The following is a 22,110-nucleotide window of genomic DNA, read 5'->3' on the forward strand; positions in this document are numbered from 1 at the left end:
TTTTTTTTTTTTTTTTTTGCTACAGATTCTATTCTTGTTTTGCTTATAATGTATATTTGCTGCTTTTAGGGTAATAATGTGTGCGTAGTGAAGGTGATCGCTGCTGGAATTTTTCGAAAATTCTATTTCAGCCAGAAAAAAAAAGGAAAAGAAATCAGCTGTTTAGAAAATTATTTTTAAGGATAAAACCAGGAAACAGAACCCGTTCCCTTATTTTCAGAAATTGAATCTCGTATTTTTCAGGTAATTTACAAAGTAATAAAATAATAAAAATGTTTTGTCTTCTGATTGTTTCTGGTTTTAACTGGTAACTTCATCGAAGACAATTTAATTTCTCTGACTTCTAGCAACTGAAAGGATTGCAATAGTATCAAAATTCGAAATTGAGTTTTCACTCACCGTATTTACTTTTAGTTCTCGTGAACGCGTGCTACACTCCCTAACACGAGTTTCTTTTGCTACACTTATCAAGGTATTAGCTCAGAAATTTTCTCTTAACTCCGAATTTGTCCATTAATCATTTTTGAAGAACTTTGAAATGGAATGATAAAGGATTGTGAACGTGTCTTTTGTTTTCTGGTGAAAATTTGGAACATCGAGCAGTCTAGACAGCCGTAAGTGGTCTGTTTAGGATGTGACTTTTCAGTATGAAGATTCTGTGGGAATCGCTTATTTAGGTAAAGATCAAAATAGCAAATCCTTTCAACAATGAAGATCACGGTCCCATGGAATGTAGAGTTATGGTCTGAGAGTGGAGGTTGACTTTGGTTTTCCATATTGAGTGCAAGAATTAAAAAAAAAAAAAAATATTAGGATTCGGGTGGTGTGTAAGCTTAGGAAAAAACTAATTAGGCGTCAGATTATAAAGAGATGAGAGGGGTTTAAACGTTTTACAAAGATGGCAACGAATTTCCACAATGTGCACAGTGGTACTTCCGTTGGAGTGATTTAGATCAAGTTCAGTCGAGTTCTCTGGTGAGGCGTAATAAAAAAAAAAGTTTCAGCTACCTACGATTTTTTCGTTTTTACGATATTTTGTTTACTCAAGCACACTGATTCTACAGAGGTAGATCATCTTCTAAGTCACTTTTTTAGATTAAAGAGGTTTTTTTTTTATCAATATGGAAATAACCTGTGAAATTTCGGAATCAAAAATTTGATTTGCAGCAATACTTTTCTTACCTAATAAGAGAAAGTGGAAAATCACTTCTTATTAACACTGACATGTGGCGACAACATAATAGTAATAAATTCAAATAAAATTAACTCAGAAAATTAGTTAAAACAATATTTCGGACCGTGTTTAATGTAAATATATTAAGACCTTGGTTGAAATTCACAACTGGATAAATAAACTGATATTTATTGTAAATAAAAACAAATAAACACAAAAAGTTAACACTATATTCTGACTTTCTGAGCTACTTTTTCGTTCTTTTATTTTATTATTCATTAAAGTGAGATTTATTGCAACCTCTTCCACTCTCTAAACCCTCTTTTATATTATGTAAAGGAGTTTATTGACAGTCTTTAAAAAGGCCCATTTTTTTTAAAATTTTATTTGTCTGTATACATTTAAAACTTCTACGTTAGTCTCCGTCATTACAAAACATGTGAAACAAATTCAATTTTCACTTCCTGCAATTGATTGTTTCTAAACGTAAAGTTCATTGAAAAGTGGGGACCACCCCCACTTTATAGGTTTTCTAAAAATGAAAAATGGCTCAAAAGTTTGCAGGTAATAAAAGCGCCTTATCTCCACCTCAGTCGATGAACTACTGCAGTCAAACAAATAAAGTTCTCAGATTCCTGAAACTCACAAAAAATACGTTTTAAAATACTTAAATAGTCTGTCCAGTCTGTGATAATACCTACATATATTAGCCAGTATGAGAGAAAAATCAAAGACAGAGCCAAAGACTGTACTTCTTCGTACATACACAACAAAACAGATTCATCTTTCACAAACCGGCTTATCAAACACAGTAACCAGCGGACAATAGAATGATGCTGTACAATGGGAAGACGTACGGACATCTAAATATGCAAACAGAAAGCCATACACCAAGACATTATGAAGACCAAATTAATTTTTATATTGATACACTCCTTAAAGTCATTCTGTATTAACACATGGACGCAGCTGAGAAAAACCTCAAAAACTTGAATATACTAAAGAATGTTGCACGTTTTTACTTTTTTAAAGTTTTCTTTTTAATTTTTGTTATTTACGCATTTGTTAAATTATTAGAATTGCATATTCATCAGTATTTTAATTAACAATAACTATTATTACAGTGAAATAAGTATAATTTTGTATTTTCTGTTTAAATTCAAGCGCCCCCATGTAAAATACAACTCAAATATTAAAATTCTAAAATATTACATTTGCACTAGAAGTGCAGAACCCTTAAGCAAGTATTAGGTTCATTAATTTTTATTCCTAACCTTCCTCTCTCATTCAGCAAGTGTAGTGCGAGACGATAACGTAAGTGAAGTTGAAATCTCTACACTAAACTTAATAATCTACATCTGGTGATGGATGAAAGTCCGAATCCGGTCGAGGTAACTTGTAATTTTTTATACTTTTTACAATTTTCTGTTTCATTCTATGTACTGACACAATTCCGTTCCATTTGGCTGGACTGGCTGCCAAAAATCTTAGCTTAAATATGGATGATGGTCGTCTTCTGTGGACTACGTAGTTTGGATTGGCTGATACTGCTAGAATAATTTAAAATTTGTATATATTTTGTTTTATTTGTCGCAGCGTTTTTTAAAATTTCTGACCAAATCCAGACTTTCATCTATTATCTCAGGTTGAGGTGTAGATATTTAACTTCAACCTATGAAATCGGAAACCGAACTGAAATAGAAAATTATACGTGCTACAACGGATAAAATCCACAATATTATTTATATCAAACTATATTTTAGACTTTATTGAATTGAACTCTTTTTTGAATTAGATGCAAAATTCCGTTCCATTTGGCTGGACTGGCTGTCAAAAATCTTAGCTTAAATATGGATGATGGCCTTGAGGAAAATATGACCGTAGAATTATTTTACTCAGGTTAGGGAGCGTATTCCTCATCTATAAATACAGATTATACATAAGAGTCGCTTGTACAAGTATAGCATTGTACTTAGTACCAATTTTCTAAATACTTTCAAACTTTTTCAGATCGGAATGGCGAACACGCTGATATGTTGATTATTGTTGCCAGCCTTCAGACGTCTAAATACCAAAAGAGATTGCATGATGGATCAAAAGGGCAAACAGAGACCCATTCCAAGGGATGATTTAAAACACCGTATTGAGGTGAAATTCTAGTATCGGAAACTAACCTGGAACCAGACTAACGAGGCTTGCTTTAGTCACTGATGTAATTAAGTAAGTTATTAATAAACGAACACTATAATTTCCTGAAATATATGTAAATTTTCTGATTGAAATACATAAAAACTGTTTTTTTAAATTATTACTAGCTTCGAGCAAGCTTTATAGATAATTCGGTTTTAATTTCAACTTTTACTTTTAAGTTAAGGGATGAAGAGACACCGTTAAAACATAATAGATATGAATTAATTTTCATCTGATAAATAGAGTTAAATACCGAGGCGCCACGGTAGCCGAGCGGTTAGAGGGAGACCTGTAAAGGTAATATGTATTGTATTACTGGGTTCGATTCCCGATCTAGGCCTTAGATATTATTTAGTAGTTAATAAAAGAAATTTACAGTGAAGTATGTTGCCTCCGTCCACGACACCTAATTGGTAGTTGGACGTAAAGCCCTCCTTAAAAAAATAGGCAATACTGTTAAATACGAAATAATTTTCATTTTATTGTGACTGTAACTTTGTATACATGTAAAAAGTAGCATAGTAAGCAAAAATGCAGAAGAAAACACCAAGAAATTAATTGGTTCGTATTAACACAAGAAGGTATTTTTCTGAAAACGACCATCCTAAAGCAAATCCTCCAAATCACACCGGTCAAACCTAGATATCATCTCCCTGTCTATAACTCAGTAACAACTAGTCCCTGCTTTTCGTGACACCACCGCTCAACGAAATTGAAAGGTGATGATTGAACGTAGAGTCCGAGTGTATCTAGTCCCGACATTAATCCTGCTATTTTAAAATGACATTAAAAGCAATAAAACGTAAATGTATTTTTATGCAAATTTCTTAAAGAGTTATCACATCACTTTCTTAAAGAGTGACATCATTTACAAAAATATAAAATTTGTAGGAAACGTAAGAAAACATTTCTGTGAAAAACAATTTCTTATTACTTATAAATCATAAAATGATCGCATTCAATTAAAAATAATATCAATAATAATATAATGAGAAGAATAAAATATGATCACTTTTGAAATGTATGTATGCATGTAGTGTTTGTACATCAGAGAAAACAAAATGACGTATGAAGTTTTGGAGCGCAAGCGCTATTATTGAAGCAGCAGGCTTACGTATTTCTTGAATATACATGTGTGAGTGTGTGTGTATATATATTAAAAATATATATTTAAAAATGAAAAAATGTAAATAAATGTTTGAAGAAATATATAGAATTGGGTGAAGTTTATTTATAAGTTATGTCTGGTCTAGCGGTTAGTCTAATTGTAGCCACACTCTGGCAGTGTCTCTTTTTACCCACAGTTTTATCTAACTAGTAGCGAGCGAATTTTACCTATTGTGAGATAGTATAGAAGTTAGTGATCATGAGTGAGCATTGGACTAGCATCTAGAGTCATCTCCTACTTAGTTTTTTTTTTTTATGACGCAAGTGTTTGGAATAAAAAGCAAAAAGCCATACATCAAAACAAACAAATATATCAAGGAAAGTAATGCAATTATGATAGTTATTAAAATGATTTTAATTACTCTGAAGTGGGGGAAAAGGGCAACTAATAGAAAGATTGAATGATTGTATTTTCTCATTTTGATTTTCATCTTTCGTTTTTGCCAGCCATGAAATTTCATCTTAAATAAAAAAAGTGAAAACTATTGTTTTCACTATTTCAGGTAATTAAAATATTTTATTAAAAAATAAAAACTAAAATTCTCAATGTTTTTTTAAATGTTCTAAGCCTTTCCTCTAAACAAATTTATAGCCTCCTCTCGTATTAAATCATTACGTCTAAAAGTAAAAGCTTGAAATAAATCTTTAAATCTTCTCACTAATCATTAGAATGATGATAAATAATTTAAAAAAAGTAATTCATTAAAAATTTATTAATTTTAATTTATTGCGTAAATATTTTCTCAAATGGTAAATAATGAAGTATGTTGGTGTTCATTCGCATTCGCTTGCAATTCTTTGAAAGTAATATTGTTTTTTCTTTCTGCAAACCGTTTGAAAAAAGTTTCAATCAAAACTTCTAGCATAGTTCACATAGCATAGTGTAGCACATTTAGCACAGCATATTTCATAAAGTTCACATTATTATAGAAGCGTTGTATTTTATGGTTCTATGAATTTCGTGAACGAAATTCCTATTGCTAAGGATGCAATAGCTTGAGTGGTTTAGGGAAAAATTGCGGAAAACTGAAGTATCCTTTGAGGAAAATCGCACTTCGGTCCTGCTGTATTCACTTCTCCTCCCCCCAAAGAACTGCCCTAACACAAAGTTTCCTGGAAAAGTAATGTAATAAAAAATAAAGTTGTAAATGTTATTTATTTGATAGTACATAGGCAGAACATTTTCTAAAATCCAGTTCTGCAAAAAGCACGTATTTCCTGTAAAAATTGAAAATCTCCACTTTTGGCACGAACGAAATACTTTATCCTACTAGAAGTTAAAAATATTTTAATCACATGGAGTTCAGCGATGTGGTTTGGAATTAGAAACAATCATATTGAATCCCACGGTAATATTAAAACATAAGTCAAGATTAAGCTTTTGGCGAGATTTGTAATCATTCAAATTACCTTTTTAATCTTAAACAGGGGAAGTGTATCCATAACCTGCGTAATTTGTGGCAGGTCCTTCCGTCAACCATCCGTAGTTCTTAAGTTAAGAATAACTGAACATGATTAATATTCAATAACAGATGTATCACTTAAATTGTCACTGAGTTCCATACTGTTCATTTTATTTTCCAATACGCTCTGAATTATTATAATTTATACAAGAATCACAGTAAGCATCTTTATTGATATAAACGTGCTGTTGAAAACAAATAGTCGATAATCAGTCTTCATTGGCGACAAAAGTATTATACATCAATTCATGAATAATAATTAAGTGAGGAACACGGACTTCCTCTTTAGATTTGCAACTTATGCCAAGTAACTTTAGGAATTGTTATTTAGTACTCCTTCCTTTTTACTTTTTTTAAATGACTGTTCTTTGCTCAATAAACTTTGACACTTTTACAATTTATGTATTAAAAGTAATGACCTATCGTAAATAACTGAAATTAAGTGTTTTTATGTGAACTTAAAATAACTTCTTGGATTCTATGTGATTGTAAATAATTTTTTAATACTTGAGTAAATTTATCTAGCAGTAACATTATTTATGTCTTTTTGTTTCCTTTCAGTGATATTATAACACCAGTATATACTAGATATATAATATATTTGAGTACTTCAAAAGGAGCTGATTTCTAGTTTTAGCAGTAAAAACATTAACCATTTTGTTCCCAGACAAATATCTACAGCTAGTATCAGGGATTAAAAATTAAATTCAATTGCCTCCTTTCTTCAGACAGAGTTTAATGACAATCAAACTTTGTCCGGACGAGAGCATATGTATATTATGTTGAGTACTTCAAAAGAAATTGGTTTCTAGTTTTAACAGTTAAAAGATTAATTAATTCGTTAATTAATTAATAATTAAAAGATTAGAAAGATTGACTAGGAAAATAAATAATTACTATTTAAAATATATCATGCATGAAGGATTTGCTCTTGTGTTTCCTAATATCAGACCCGAAGTAGTGGAGGCTTCTCTTTAAAGTCAAAGTTGTAAGTCAAAGTTAACAAAAAGTCATAACTATATAATGTTTAGTGAGAATTAAATATATTTTAAAACTTAGAGTTGGATAAAAATAGTATGAAATAGAAGCACTGAAAATTATTGTAAGATAGTCAGTCTTTTAAATGTTCATATCATATTACTACCAGATTTTTTGATAAATTTAAATGAATCGTTTTAAAGAAATTTTATTATGTAAATTGTGGTAAGAGAAAGTTGTGTGAATATTATTCCCACCTTAAATTTTTGTTTTCAAAAAATATATATAGGAAATTCAATTTAAATGGCGAGAATTATAGTTGATAACAAATGAACCATTTTAATTTTTTAATTTGCTTATTATTGTTTCAACAATGTTCAAAAAATATATAAAAATATTATATTTGAGGTAAACTGAAAGATCAATTCTTTTCTTTGATAAATATCGCCTGCTGCTTGGTAAGAAGTGTAATGTACTTGGTACAACATGAATGGAATGTTAGAATGACAAATTTAAAATTAACATACATTTCATATAAAAATAGATGTTACTAAAATAAACAGTTGTAATAATAATTCACAACAAAACTGCGTACATTATTAGCCATAGAATAGTATTCTCTTGTTTTATATTTATAATTCCAATTATACTGTTTAATTTCTATTTCCTATTTCAGGTTTGTCGATTTTTTTCCAAAGGTTTCCAAGCAAAGTTTATAAATCAACCACAAAAAGTATGTCTTAATTGGTTAACCACTATAATTATGAATGATAACGAGACGTGGATTGCTGCAGCAACGGCTGATATCAATAGCACTTGGATTACTGCAGAAGATGTCAATGTTAATGAATCATTATCGAACGTTTCTTCAGTGAACGATAGTGATGTTGACAAACAGTGGGCGAAAGTATTTTTAGAAGGGTGTCGATTTTGGATACCAAGTGTATTGTTACCGTTAGTTGTGACGGTCGGTATAATGGGTAATGTGGTTACAGTGATTGTGATGACTAGGAAAAGGATGAAAAGTTCAACAAACACTTATCTAACTGCACTTGCTGTCTCTGATCTACTGTTTTTGATCTTTAATATGATATTATCATTCGAACATCAACCTGCCATTAGACAATCTCAATATGTCACTTATTGGCATCTACATAAATGGACTATTTGGCTAGTGGATGCTACTGGTGAGACATTTCTTTACTATTATTCAATATATTTTACTCATTAAATGCAGATCATAATGCTTTTTATTTATTTACAAATTAATTATGGGCCAGCTCACTAAAAGCTTTGCACATATTATGCTCTGCTTTATGTAAACTTTGTGTGCTTTTTATTCAACTAAATCATATTGGAACTTTCATTTGAAACATTTTCCTAAAAAACAAATAACCATTAAACATTGCAATTCTATAACGAAAATTACCCACTTAACTAACGGCTGTATCACTTTTTCAATCCACTCAAAACCTTTCCCAGCCACAAATTTCTTTAGATCTATGGATGAAAGTCAAATAGCAAATCTGCGAAGTAGAATGGATTTTCAAACAATCTATATGTTACTTCAGATCCCTGTTCTCTTATTGCCAAAGCACGTTTATGACAGATGCATTGTCCTGTAGAAGGAAGATTCTTGATTACAATCATTGCCGCTTTCACTAATTTGCAGTTAATAATTTGTCCATTCTTAGTTACTCAGCGCTCCTTTCGCAAATAAGGAACAATTTGAAGTCAACGTTTCTTTTTCGTTTTAGAATTTAGCATTGCAATATACCTATTTTCGAACAAATAAGTGGATTACTGTTTACCCACTTACAACAATTTTTAAGTATAGCTCAAAATTAATTTAAGCCTTTACAGTTAGATATTTGCTCTTTATTTGTAGTTTTATTCAATCTGGTCTGGGTACTTGCAAAATAAAACCTTTTACATCTCCTTAGAAGGCTTACGTTTCTACAGCTGTACTCCGCTCTGGGGTTTGTATACTCGATGGCTTATACTATTTGGCTAAACCTTTTCAATGCATAAATGCAACTTTTGTTGAGTAAATCACTTTTGATTACACACCTTAACAATAAACGAAATCTAAACGAACGTTCATCAATTCCGGTTAAGTAAAACTTGCATTCTTCCTATGTACGGTATTTTTACATGTATGGTTCAATTTTAAGAAATATTCAAAAGGGGAATGAAAATTATTTATCATTTGTACTAATTGTATAATAAAGCTTACGGTTTAAAATAGATTGTTAGAAATTAAGAATACAATTGTGTTGTAGTAATCATTTGGGAAACAAAGTGGTAATTTTGTACTTTAATACGTGGTTGTGACCAATAATTTATTGGTTGAATTGTTTTGACTTGACGCAGTTTCTAACATTTTTCATGAAACATTTAAAGTAAATAAAGCAAATCACATATAATGTAAGAAACCGAAAAAAAAGCAAAACATTTGGATGTTATACCATTTATCTTTGGATTTTGGCCAAAAATTGGGAAGTTAGTAAATGGTCAAATTACTTTGTAACAATGCAGTCTTTCATCGTAAGTTACTCGCAAAGTATGGCATCCTGAAGTGAATGAAGCTATTTTCGTTCATTTTTTTTTATAATCCGTGAAAAATAGTACATCTGCTTTTACTAAACGTAAGTCTCCTGTCTTTTAAATATAGTACTTTTTTTTTATTATTACACGTTAGTGTTCCTCTTTTTTAAATTAAGATTATTGTTGTTTATATACTGCCCTATCGCTTGTAAGTATTTCTTCCTTCAGCAAAAAGTACTTTAAAACAAAATACCGTCTTTACTTATTAAATTGGGTTCCAATTTAGAATTTGCACAAGGAAATTGGTTGGCTTTTAATATTACACTTATTCTCTATAATAAATTTTGGTGAACGAGACGTCAAAACTTCCTCAGAACCCCATTAAAATCGTTATTCCCTGAAAAAAAGTTTTAAACCAATCTTATAGGCCAACAACTGCACAGACTGCCCTCTGACCTCTGCTCAGACCATTGCACAATGGCCATTTAGAAAAAGCTTGCTCTTACCTCTCTCGACAAAGTATCCTTAAATGATGGAAATAAAAAACTGTGTATCAAGCTTTCGAGAAAATATCTAAAAAATGGAAAATCCTATAGAATTCCGAGTAGTTGATTTGTCCAAAAGCGAATTGTAGGTTTCATCAGGGCAATTAAACAAAATTTAACATTTGAACTTTCTTAATATACGTTCACGTGTAGATTAATTTAGCCAAAACAACTTTTTTGTTCTCAGAGAATTTCAAAACGTCTATTTACGGTGTAACACTATAGAGAAAATCGGCAAGAGTGCGTTGCAAACTCGTATGAGGAATGGGTGGGAGTAGAAATTTGTACCTTCTTTCACTGCAATTCTTCAAGTTGTAACTTAAATTTTTGTGGGTTTGAATATTATTCAGGTTCAATAGTTTTTTGTTGAAAATGTGACATAACAGCAGGACATTACGTAAAATAATTATTGTTCTCAGAAACTGGTAAATGTCACAAAAACTCTTCCATTTATTTAGCATTCCAACGTGTATCCGAAGTTTTAAAAATCTCAACCGTTTTACAAATCGTGGTTCAAGAGTGTAAATTCTGGAGGGCTGGTTTTAATTTTATTTTAGGGAAATTCTACAGTCCGCTCCCCTCCTAAATGTACAGTTTTGAACCACAGTTTTTGATTTGAAGTATATTTTATGCAGAGGGTTGACATTATTAAAACTTCGCGAGACACCCTTGGAAAGATAATTAAATGGGACAATTTTTGTGAAGTTCTTAAGGTCATTATTTAAAAAAAGTGGTTGTTTTATATCTTTATCAAAAAATGTCATTTTCAATATCACACTTACCGAAGTTTATAAGTCTGAAAATGTTTATATTATAGGAAATTTATAGCTGAATTCAAAAATGTGGTTTGAACTAGAAGTAGGTGCATCAAAATCTCCGCAATCATGCGTTTTATGTTGCAAGGTCAGGATTTTACAAAAGATCATAACTTCCGTACGGATTAAAATAAAACAGACAGGTTTGTGATTTTTCACTCCATTTTTGATGCGCTATCGCCAATTTTTTCCTTTCCTCTTTATGCGGGACCAAGCAGTAAAATGTTTATCAAAATCGGTGGTAGAAATAAAAGTTCAAAATAACTGAAAAAACTGTTCTTTAAATTAGTAATTTTAGTTCATAATTTTCTGCAAAAACTGTCAAATCCCTTGGTAGTTCTTAAACGAAACATAACAATTTCAAGTAATTGAGTTTTTTGTTTCGTGAGCTTTGCTTGAGCAACGCTACACCCATAGACCTACAGTAACACCAAGTTTTCCCAGTGTGCCTCAAAACATGTATTTCGTGTAAAAACATACATTAGAAAATCTGTTCTAATTATAAAATACTTCCTTTTACTAAAAATGAGAGGATAAAAAGTAATAAGCAGGAATCTTTACTTGGAAAGAATTATTTGCAAACTTAACTGGCAGTGGTTATATGGTAAAATAGTGTTAGTACCTAAATGTAATCAAATAAACTAACTAATGAGTATCAAGCGTTCTCACACTTCCTACTGTAGTTGTCGTAGCTGTTTTTAGCCTGTCATAGCGGACCGTAAGCCAAATATAAAAGCGTCATGCCTTTCATCATTATATTTGATGTTTCTTTCGTGGAATTCAAGTATTATTCACATATATTTTGTTTTGTTTGGAGAGTGTGACATAAAATAGTTTGTATTAATGTTATAAATCAATTTCATTCATTAAACGTATCTATTTTAGTCAAGTTCTCTTTACTTACACGTAAATAAAAAATTCTTTCTAGTCTCGGTAATAAGAGAAATCTTTGTCATTAAGTTACTAGTATGTTCAGAATCAATTATTTTATTTTGTTTTATTTTTACTTTAACTATTTATTCTGAGAATCCTGATATAGGCATTGATTACAGTTTCAAATTATAAATTTTCTAAGAATTGTCTGTATCCCATAATTAAATATGTGTGGTAGAGATGCAGATGGATCTTTCCAGTCATAAACCAATAAACGTTGAATTTTAGTCCAGCTACCAGGTCATACTCTCTTTAAACATTAAACTCTTCCCAGCGACGATAGATTTTCAGCCTCATACATCTTCAGAATACTAAACCTACTTAAAATGCTCGAAGTATATATATAGTCGTTTTCTAGAGAATTGCCAAAAAAAAAATCTGCTTTGTAAATTGAACTTTCATTTCTCTTCTTCTTTGGTGATGTCTTGTCCTCCACCTTCAATTTTCACCATTCGCCCGTATCTTACGCTCCCACTTTAAAGTTTACTCGTACTAGGCCCCTCATCCTCACAGATGCCATCTGGCATGTCAACGCATTCGTTTCCTATACGTTCCATATTCATTTCACCTAGAGCACACTTCGAGAGAACACTTCGAGCACTTCTATTGGCCATCGTTGTAAGTGACCAGCCCATTGTTTATACATATGGGACTTATGTCCACCTTGATTAACTCTTTGAAGCTCACAATGTCATCTTTTAATTATTCGTTTTTATCCTTTGCTACCATTTCTGACCTCCATGATAATAAAACATTTAAAACCTTTTAAAACAACAAAATATTACTGCCTTAATGCCCGACCTAATAAAGCGGAAGTAAAAATTGGAGGTACAACTGTTTTGAAGATGATAATCTAGTTAAACTTCTAGTTTTAAAATACCTGCGCTGATCTTGAAAAGCATCTGTTTAGACGGAGAATCCTGCGCTCTTTATCAGAATTTCAGAAACACAAATCCTTTGCCACCTTAATAAGTTCTACATTTTCTAAAAACATAATAAAGCTGGTCTAAGAAATTAAGAAATAAATCCTCCTTTTGCTTTTGCTGAAACAGAAGATTTGATTGGTTCGGTGACTTATCATTATGAAAACCATCCTGATATTGTTCTAAAATTCCCTTAGTAAACTGAAGCAAACTTCTGTAAGGAATGTCGATAATATTTTGTAGGCACTAGGGTTTATGATAATCCTCTATTCTTTCGACAACCAGGGCATCTCTCTTCTAATGTATAGGCTGTATTATGATTAGTTTGGTTTATTCCCTAAAAAAAAGTGGGTTATTACATTATATTTAAAAAATGGTGGGTATATAAATTTGTGTTAGGCGCAAGTAGATTTGGTGTTCTCGTAGGTCTGTTTGTGTCTAATCATAATACTAGACAAGTAGGCTATTTTACTGCAGCACCCCTTTGACTCCAACGATTTTTTGAGATACAAGAATTCAATTATGCTTTTCGGTAAAAATGTTGTAAATAAAATACTATATTCATATACTTATGTGTGTGATGATAATTACAATGTTTGAAGAACAGCGACTCAGTAATTTTCGAGAATTTGCAATTTCATTTGTCCTTTCTCACTCAATCAGCAAGTGTATTGCGAGACGTAACGTAAGTTAAGTCGAAATCCCTACATCAAGTGATTAATCTATTGTTGGCGGATAAAAGCAGAGATATCATTAGCCAGTTAGCAATCCTACCTGAAGAGTTCATGTTCAGCTTTAAACTAGTAGCATGGTATTTTTTCATTTATTTATGTTATTATTTTATTTTACCTAAACTCAAGAATTATATTTCTTTTAATAACTTTCAAAATTTAAATTAGCATCCAGAAGTATAATATAGTACAATACATATATACTACCTCTTCTGAAAGTTTCTCTTAAACAATTATAGTAAAGTATTCGCTTATTTATTCAGGCGGGGCTTAACGGCCAACTATCGATTAGGTGACGTAGATAGGAGTGGAAGCTCATATTTTATTAATTTTTTTTTTTAAACAAATAAAAAGTAGCTAGCTATATGTGAGATGTGAATTGGAGATTTCCCCTCTTACAAATCCGCGTTCGTGACCACTACTCCAACACCCGCCCTAACACATAAATATAAATTCATGTATTTTTATAAAAATAGTTAAACGTGACCATGACTACTAACATTTTGTTGTACTAAAGGAAAATTTACTGATTGTCAATCAAAAACAGTAAAGGCTGAGTTAGATTTAACAAAATGTTTACTCAACACATGGTTAAAAGAATGATTTTAATAAAATAATTAATTGAAGAATCTATGATATGACTTTATGGTGGATAGCCAATAACAAAAGAAGAAGAAGAACTGTGATTAATGTCAAAAGAAGAAGAACTATGATACATATTATATAACATAATATTAAACTTATGCAGGTATTCATTCATCGTTCCATATCCCGATATCACTGCAGTTTTTTGCATTTAATCAGGCATTAATTATTTATAGTAACATATGGAACATCTATTCTTCTAGTTAAGCTCCCTCGTCAGTGCAAATATTTCTTCTTGGGAGGGGTGTCTGCAGTTGGATTAGCTGAGATTCTATTCCGATAATCACAACTGTCTCTCCTTTATGTCTCATCTTGCTGATTAGCTAAACTTGCTTCTCTTTATTTTCTTTGCTTTTTCATGTAGTTATACTGCCGCTATCATGTTTAAGAATAAATTGGTAATTGTGTAAAAAGAATAATTCTTTAATCAATAACTAAGAGTAAATGTGATTTTTAAAATTCAATTTGAAATAAATTCAAATATAAAATTAGGCACTACTTATTTCTTGTAACGTATGGAAGCCACATGCAATCATCAGTGAGCTGGGTAGTGTTAATGCTCTTATCAAATTGAAGTTTAGTGTATCAAGTCCACTCAACTAGAGCGCGAACACTTAGTTTTGGCTGAAAAATATCTTCCTTTGATTAGTTGAAGAAGTATGACCTTCTCCAAAAGAATGCAAGCCCCATGCCCTCTGCAATATAAGATTTGAACTTATAAGTATCTCCATTACAGCGCCGAAATGAAACCCTCTTCCGCTTAGTGGCACACATTTTCCATAAAATTATTTTTACAAATAATGAGAAAACTGAAAGTTTTACGAGTTTTTGCCCTCAGAGATAGGTTAGTACCTATTTCCTAGTGTAAGAAAACATTGAATTGATTGCACACTGCTAGGAAAATTATAAAGTCTGTTTCGAGAAGTAAGCGTAATAACGAATCAACAAACCAGAATTGATTGCACACTGCTAGGAAAATTATAAAGTCTGTTTCGAGAAGTAAGCGTAATAACGAATCAACAAACCAAATAAAAGGGGAAAACTTAATAGAGGCTCCGCCCTAGTAGATATGAATTTATTTAAGAATATTATAATTTTATATTAAGTATATTTGTAATATATATATAATATAATTTTGTTCAGTGTTTATTTTGTTTTTGCTTATCTAGTCAATGGAAAAATGTTTTAGGTGCTTGTTCTAATTGGCTGACAGTTTCATTTACTTTGGAAAGATATATAGCTGTCAAACATCCACTTCGTGGGAAAGTCTTATGCACAGAATCCAGAGCTAGAAAAGTTATAGCACTTGTAATATTACTAGCCTGCCTCTTAACAATTACTACAGCATTTGAATGGAATGTCGACGTGATCGACGGCAAGTAAGAAATAAATTCAATATGGAATTTAATGCTTGCATTGTGACTGATTTGTTTTTTAATTTCATAGTTATTTTCAACGGAACACAAAATTAAGTTCTACTTTTTTATGAAAAATACGGCTATGAACGCGCAACATTCTTATAAATGTAGCATTATTTATTGAGTACCCTTTCTAAATGGTAACTTGAATTGGTATGAAAAGATTAGACTTCCTATCCTCAGAATTAAAAATTGTTACGAAAATTTTTGTTCGGAAATTCAGCCCAAGTCAAAAACTACTTGACTGTGTAATTAGGTAGACTACAAACCATTCGGACATTTTAGTAGTTGTACGTTGAAACTGTAGTTGTTTAGTTTACTATGTAGTTTATATTCACTTACTGTTAGAAAACGAGGAAAATGTTGCATGCCTTAGGTCAAAAATCTAAATACGCCACTGCTATGTTATACTTTCTCAATCCAATTGGATGGTACAAAACTTAATGGTCTGTTCCCTTTGATAATCGATTTTATTTTTTATCAAATTTTTATTTTTTCGAGTTATACTGTTCAAAGACACTTCAACTTACATATTAATTTAAAAAAATGGTTCGAGACCATTTTTATTTTCGGTGAAAATCTGCGAGAAAAAACTACTCACCAACAATACGTAACTAGAATAAGTAAATAAGTGAACTGTTTGATAGATCAATTTTTTTTTTAGAAAAAATAATATAATCTCTTATTTCTTGAAGTAAAAAAACCACAAAGTATACATGTTTTTAAATTCAATTTTTTATTTGTAATAATTTCTATTTTTCAATGAGCAGAGTAGCCCTACAATCAACATGGTTGGGGCAACATCCTACCTACAAATCAGTTTTCTATTGGTTTTCATCTATAACAGTTACGGCAATACCATTGGCTTCGCTAAGTGTTCTCAATTATCTGCTAGTGGCTGCAGTACGAAGAAGTACTAAAGGCCGTAATCAGCTCACTGAGGTAATTATTAAAAGCAAAATAATAATCTATTTTATGAATAAGTAGCCAATGATATTGCTTCATTGGTAATCAAATACTCAGCGCAATAATTGTACAGTAGAGAAGCATTACTGAGGTTGAAGAAGATTTGCAAAGTATTCAGTGGCTTTAAAATCGAAATAATTTCTTCAAAGATGCTTTAATGATCATCATAGCTTTTTCGTTTGCTAACTCAAGAATTAATCAGTTGACAGTTCCTGTAAATCTTTGTTAGCCAATTAAAATATTGGACCATCTGGAACACTCTTATACAAGAGATAATGAAAAGAAGTATATACAAGTTTTGAACTGCCCCGTTATCTCTAGAAACGCTGGTCTAAAAAAAACTCTTAGACCTACTATGTTTTTAGAATATACGATTATAGTTTTAATGGTTGAAGGTCTTTGAAGTTTTGACAAGTGCTAAATAAGCTTAAAACTCACTATAAAATTTTAGATACGTTTTTTCTCAGCAACTAATGGTGCGTGTAAGGTAAACTTTTGCAATGGTAGTTGAACGTAAAGCCTGCCTGAAAAAGTAGGCAATTACTTTACTTTTTACTTTAAACCTTTGCAATTTTTTGAAGATGTCAACTGTGTACTTACATAAGAAAGTCGAGATCCTAGATCCTAGATAGTTGAACACGATCACCTATTATTTGACTCATTTGGGTCCCTAAACAAGTGTAGTAACAAACTGCAAATCTTTCTTGCATCCTTTTAAATGTTAAAAGATTTGCATATTATTGGCAAATAGGTGGTTATTGTTTCTTGCCCCTTGTTAGAAAAGCGTGTCTATTCGAAGAGCGGCAACCATGATTTAAAAAAATGGTATGTTATAGAGGATACATTTTCAAGCTCCCAGCTCACTTCTAATGATTTTAAAGAGCTCAATTTTCTGAACATAAAAGTAGTCCCTCAGCACAACTTATCACTTCTAAATCACTATAAAGGAATGCTTTTGTGAACTAAGTTTTCCGACTAGTTTTCTTTGTACAAAAAGCAATTGTACTCTTTCGTTTTTTAGCTTTTTTACTGATTTTTAATTTTAGGCTCTCAACATCCACGATCATGGGCGCCCAAACCTTTTACTCGGATACTTTACTGTCTAAATCAGATTTTTTTTTTTCTATTTTCCAAAAAATAACTTCATTTTCTATAGAATTTGTAAAATGCTGCTACACTTATTTATAGCTTATTGCTTTTATTTTAAACTCAGATGAAAAGAATATTAGAGGTTGGGAAGGGGGTTTCAGGGATGGGTGAAGTTAAGATTTCTTTAAAGTGCTTCTTCAGGACACTTTCTGGTTTCGTCTTTTTTGTGACGTCATCCCTAAATGCCTTGCTTTCTATGTTTTGAGCATTTTTGTTATGTTTTAAATCTTGATATCTTAAAAAGCTATTCTAATTGTGTAATTGATGCTGAAGAATCTATTTCATTGAGAATCTTTCGTGGTTTGGGCTGCTGAACTAGAATGTATTTACTTTTTTTTAACACTTTGAAAGAACCGTCTACACTCCCACTACATCCATATTTATTTACTTGAGAAAAACTACACAAAGATGACTTTTTAATTACATTAAGAATTCATGAAGTCGTATGAGGTTGCACACCTAATTTTTTGAAATGCATAGAAAATTGGTTTATAATCTTTACATTCTTGATTATTCAAACTTTCCTTTCTTGCAGGATGCTAGAGGAGTTCGTGGTTCGTTTAGACCAACCTGTAATGCTGGAAATTCTATTTACAGTAGATGCGGGAGTGAGAGATCGCCTCCAATTCATGTAAGTTTTGTTTTTATTATGATCGTGCTTGTATAATATCTGCATCTAGGTATTCAAAGTAAAACTTCAGTTTCTATTCTTGATTAAATAATTAGATCGTTATTTCAGAAAATAATAATAATAATGAGCAAAAAATGGTGGCCTCCTGGAAATTTACATTTACTTATCATTATCATGATACCCAAACTTCCCTAACGCTTTTGCAGGGCAAGATAGAAGCTTCGAAAGCTTTCGATAATATTCCCTTCTCTGGGTTAGTGCTTCTCTCATATTCCACTAGAAATCCTCACTTTAGAGCGATTAGTTTACTCTATCTCCCATGTTTGCCTCCTTTAGTTTTCTTTTACTTTTTACGTTTATATAACAAACTATACTCAAGGTTGATATAGTTCATTCTGGGTAGATTGATAAATTAATTAAATATGGCGAGCGAAATGATGTTTAAAAACTCCTCTAGTTTGTTAAACAAATTTAATTTAAACTCATTTCAACTTCCGCCTAAAACAAATATTAATTATTTATTACAATCATTCTACCTCTAATTAGAGTTCTAAAATGCAAGTTATTCAACCAGCTATCATTAGAATAACATCTTTAGATTTTTTTTTATGTTTCATTTCCCCTCACCCAAACGGTCTTAGTTTAAACAGCAGGAAAATTAACTTTTACTTTTTTATTAAATTTACCATAAGTTATGGAATCACTTAGCTAATTCATAATCATAGAATAATCTTAGTAAACCTTGCCTTAGCCATAATATTTTATATATGTATGTTACATTATTTGAAATGTAACAACATCTTAAGTCTTTGTTGTAGTGAACCTTTTCTCACAATATCATTCTTAGTGTAATATTTATACTCAACGTACTTCGCAAAGGAAAGTGACATCACGTGTACGTAATACTAGTGAAAAAATTATAAATATCTTTAGATTTTCCCCATTATTTTTAGAATCATATCTTCTTTTTTGTCTCTGCAGAAGGACTGGCCAATATTTTAATGTAAGATGAACATCGAAACAAAATCATGTACAATACATCAAATAATTTGGCTTCTCTTATTTCTTAAGAAATTAAATAAGAAAAAAGCTTTAAAAAAAATCATCTTATGATCACTAACAAAAACATGCAAGTATTCAATTAATTGAAATGATTGCATCTTGTTTGTAACAATTACTCAAGCAAACGAACTTATAACATCTATCTCATTATATCTATTGGGCCATATCCAATGCTAATAAAATTTCTTTCTTTTGTCGTTGCGAATTATTTCGAAGTATTGTTGGCGAATCAAATGCCATTTAAAATATATTTAATGTACTTTATAAAACTAGTTCTTGTCGAAGCCTCTTAATGTTAGAATATCGCTCTTTTATAATTCTGTTGAATGCTTGCTTTAAATTCGTGTAAATGATAACCCGTCGCTTTTATATCGGTTTGATCGTGAATGTGAGAAGCATCCATCATTCTTAAAATGCAAAACCGCCATATTTATACATTTACACTGTTAATAATTTCTGAATATGTTTCTTTTATTATTCTTAGTATTATTTTTGACAGGGAATGTCGCAGAGACGAGTGCTTAAAGAACGTCAAGAAAACAAAGTTACAATAGTTCTTATATCAGTAGTATTTCTGTTTCTGATTTGTCAAGCTCCTAGCGCTATCACTGTAATTGTGAAGGTGAGTATTATTATAAAGTGTAGAAATTCGATACCATATAGTATGTTAGGATATTTTTACGTTGTATTTCATTTCATACAGATATAATGAGAGTGAATTCATGCTACAAACTAAAGGTTTTTATATGTATCTAATAAGTGCCTTAGAAACAGTAAGAGGCCTTGGCAACATCTTACAAATGTTAGATCTTGTATATTAAATTATCACATTCATTGATATCGGTGTTGGAATGGAATAGCAATTTTGAATTTTCTGCGTTTCGCTTTTGAGATATTTTTGTCACACACAAAAATATACCGAAAAACTTGAGGTCTCAAAACACGCATTTCTGTGAAAATTTAATGTCGAACCCTGGATGCTCTAGCTAAAATGAAACAGCAATATTAAACCATAGCATAGTCAATTTTTAATTGAAATTAATAATAATAACCTAGATAATTTTAATTTATTTATTAGGTTTTCTATGAGCCTGAAAGTGATACTAGTGGCGATTATCTACTTCGATCAGCTGGGAATATTTGTAATTTCTTGATGGTCATCAACGCAGCTTCGAATTTCTTCTTGTATTGTGCTCTATCTGATACTTACCAACGGACGCTGACCACCACTTTCTGTCGTCGTGAAAGACGTTGGAACGAGAGAAATGATACGTTGTCAACAGCGGCTTCATTTAGAAATTCTTCAGTGAAACAACTGAGGCATGAAAATGAAACTCAGTGAGTCACTGTTGGAGGCTAGCCTCTTTTTATTACGGAATCTTTGTGTCATATAGTAAGAGATGCATTATATGTTATTATCAGAGGTAAAAAAAAAAAAATTAAATCTTATATGTTTGTAGGTTTTATATATATATAATTTCATTTTAATTTTAATAAAGCGAAAAACAATTACTTATTAGAAATTTTAATAATTTCTTTTAAAATATTTTATAAAGACTTCATGAATTTCCAATCTACAAGAAAATATATTGCTTAAATTTCTTAATTTTATTTCTTTTGGCTCATTATTTTTTCATTGCTCTGATATTGGTGCAGACCAGTGATTCATTTTTCAAGAATCATTACACTCACTTAACTTTCTTTCAATATAACTGTACGAGAATGTAGTTTTTATTTAAACAAATAATTTTCTACCAATGCTTATTTGGCTGAAATTAGGTCATAAAAAACTTGTGAGAACATGTCATTCCAGAAAGCGCTGACGAAAAAACAATCATTTGCCGTCAAACGAAATTAATTGTCTTTTAAAATTGTCCTTCAGGAACTGCGTAGGAGTTTAGTGCTAATGAAATTAAAACTCTTACACTAAAAAAAAAAAACACCTCCATACACTTGTAATTCTGCCCTGTAATGATATTTTTTCTGAAAAACTTTCAAACAAAAGTTATTGCTTTTAAAATAAGTAGTTAATTTAATAACTTTAGTGAGAAGTAATCGCCTATTTTTTCAGGTGGGGCTTAATGTCTAACTAACAAATATTTTAGCGTAATCAAACCGTTTTTTTCAAGAAAATTAAGGGGATCTGAAAAGTATCTGGATTAAATTCCTCCTAGTTGCCAGTTGTCTGCCTATTCGAACATTAGTTACTCATTAGTGTTATAAATATGATTTACAGGCAGAGCTTCATGTTTAATTTAGGCTTCTCGTTACCTAAATACCCCCTTCCACACAAGTACTCTTAAAATTAATTTAATAAAAAGAGGTTCCAATAAAAATGATAACAAATTTGTTACAAACACACACCAGATTGCAGTTTCAGTTGAATGAAAATGTTGGACTCTATTTTGATTGTTCGGATGTTAGTTCATGACTAATTTTTACATATTAGATTTCTATACTAACGTGGTACGAGTAAATGTGATAGTTAATAGTTATTGTTGAACGAAGTCAAAAGTCAAGATATACCTGTTAAATAAAAATTCATTTTTTACTGAAACTTTTGTTGTACCTATCAAACGAATAAATTTGTGTTGTCGTGATTCATCAAATTTAATACTAGAAAAACAAATTAATAAAACAGAGATCTTTAAAACTACTATTGCAATTTTGGGCCACCCATTAATGAATTTGCAAAATGGTTTAAAATAGTTCGGTTCGAAATAGCGCTGAAACTGAAGAAAAAAGATAATTAATTGAACAATTTGATTTGCAC

General features: G+C 30.9%; 1 protein-coding gene across 1 annotated transcript; it reads left to right on the forward strand.

Annotated features, from left to right (window-relative positions):
* The first annotated feature begins 4,488 nt into the window (after positions 1 to 4,488).
* LOC141451469 (probable G-protein coupled receptor 139) lies at positions 4,489 to 20,948 on the forward strand. The gene is made up of 7 exons (XM_074122888.1): positions 4,489 to 5,034; positions 7,649 to 8,159; positions 15,301 to 15,490; positions 16,300 to 16,471; positions 18,180 to 18,275; positions 19,837 to 19,959; positions 20,416 to 20,948. The coding sequence occupies exons 2-7, from the start codon at positions 7,736 to 7,738 to the stop codon at positions 20,677 to 20,679; spliced, it is 1,269 nt and encodes a 422-aa protein (XP_073978989.1). The 5' UTR covers positions 4,489 to 5,034; positions 7,649 to 7,735; the 3' UTR covers positions 20,680 to 20,948.
* The last annotated feature ends 1,162 nt before the right edge of the window (positions 20,949 to 22,110 follow it).

This window comes from Rhodnius prolixus, unplaced genomic scaffold, assembly GCF_049639745.1.
Source record: "Rhodnius prolixus isolate KJV_2025 unplaced genomic scaffold, Rpr scaffold_8, whole genome shotgun sequence".
Lineage (NCBI taxonomy): Eukaryota > Metazoa > Arthropoda > Insecta > Hemiptera > Reduviidae > Rhodnius > Rhodnius prolixus.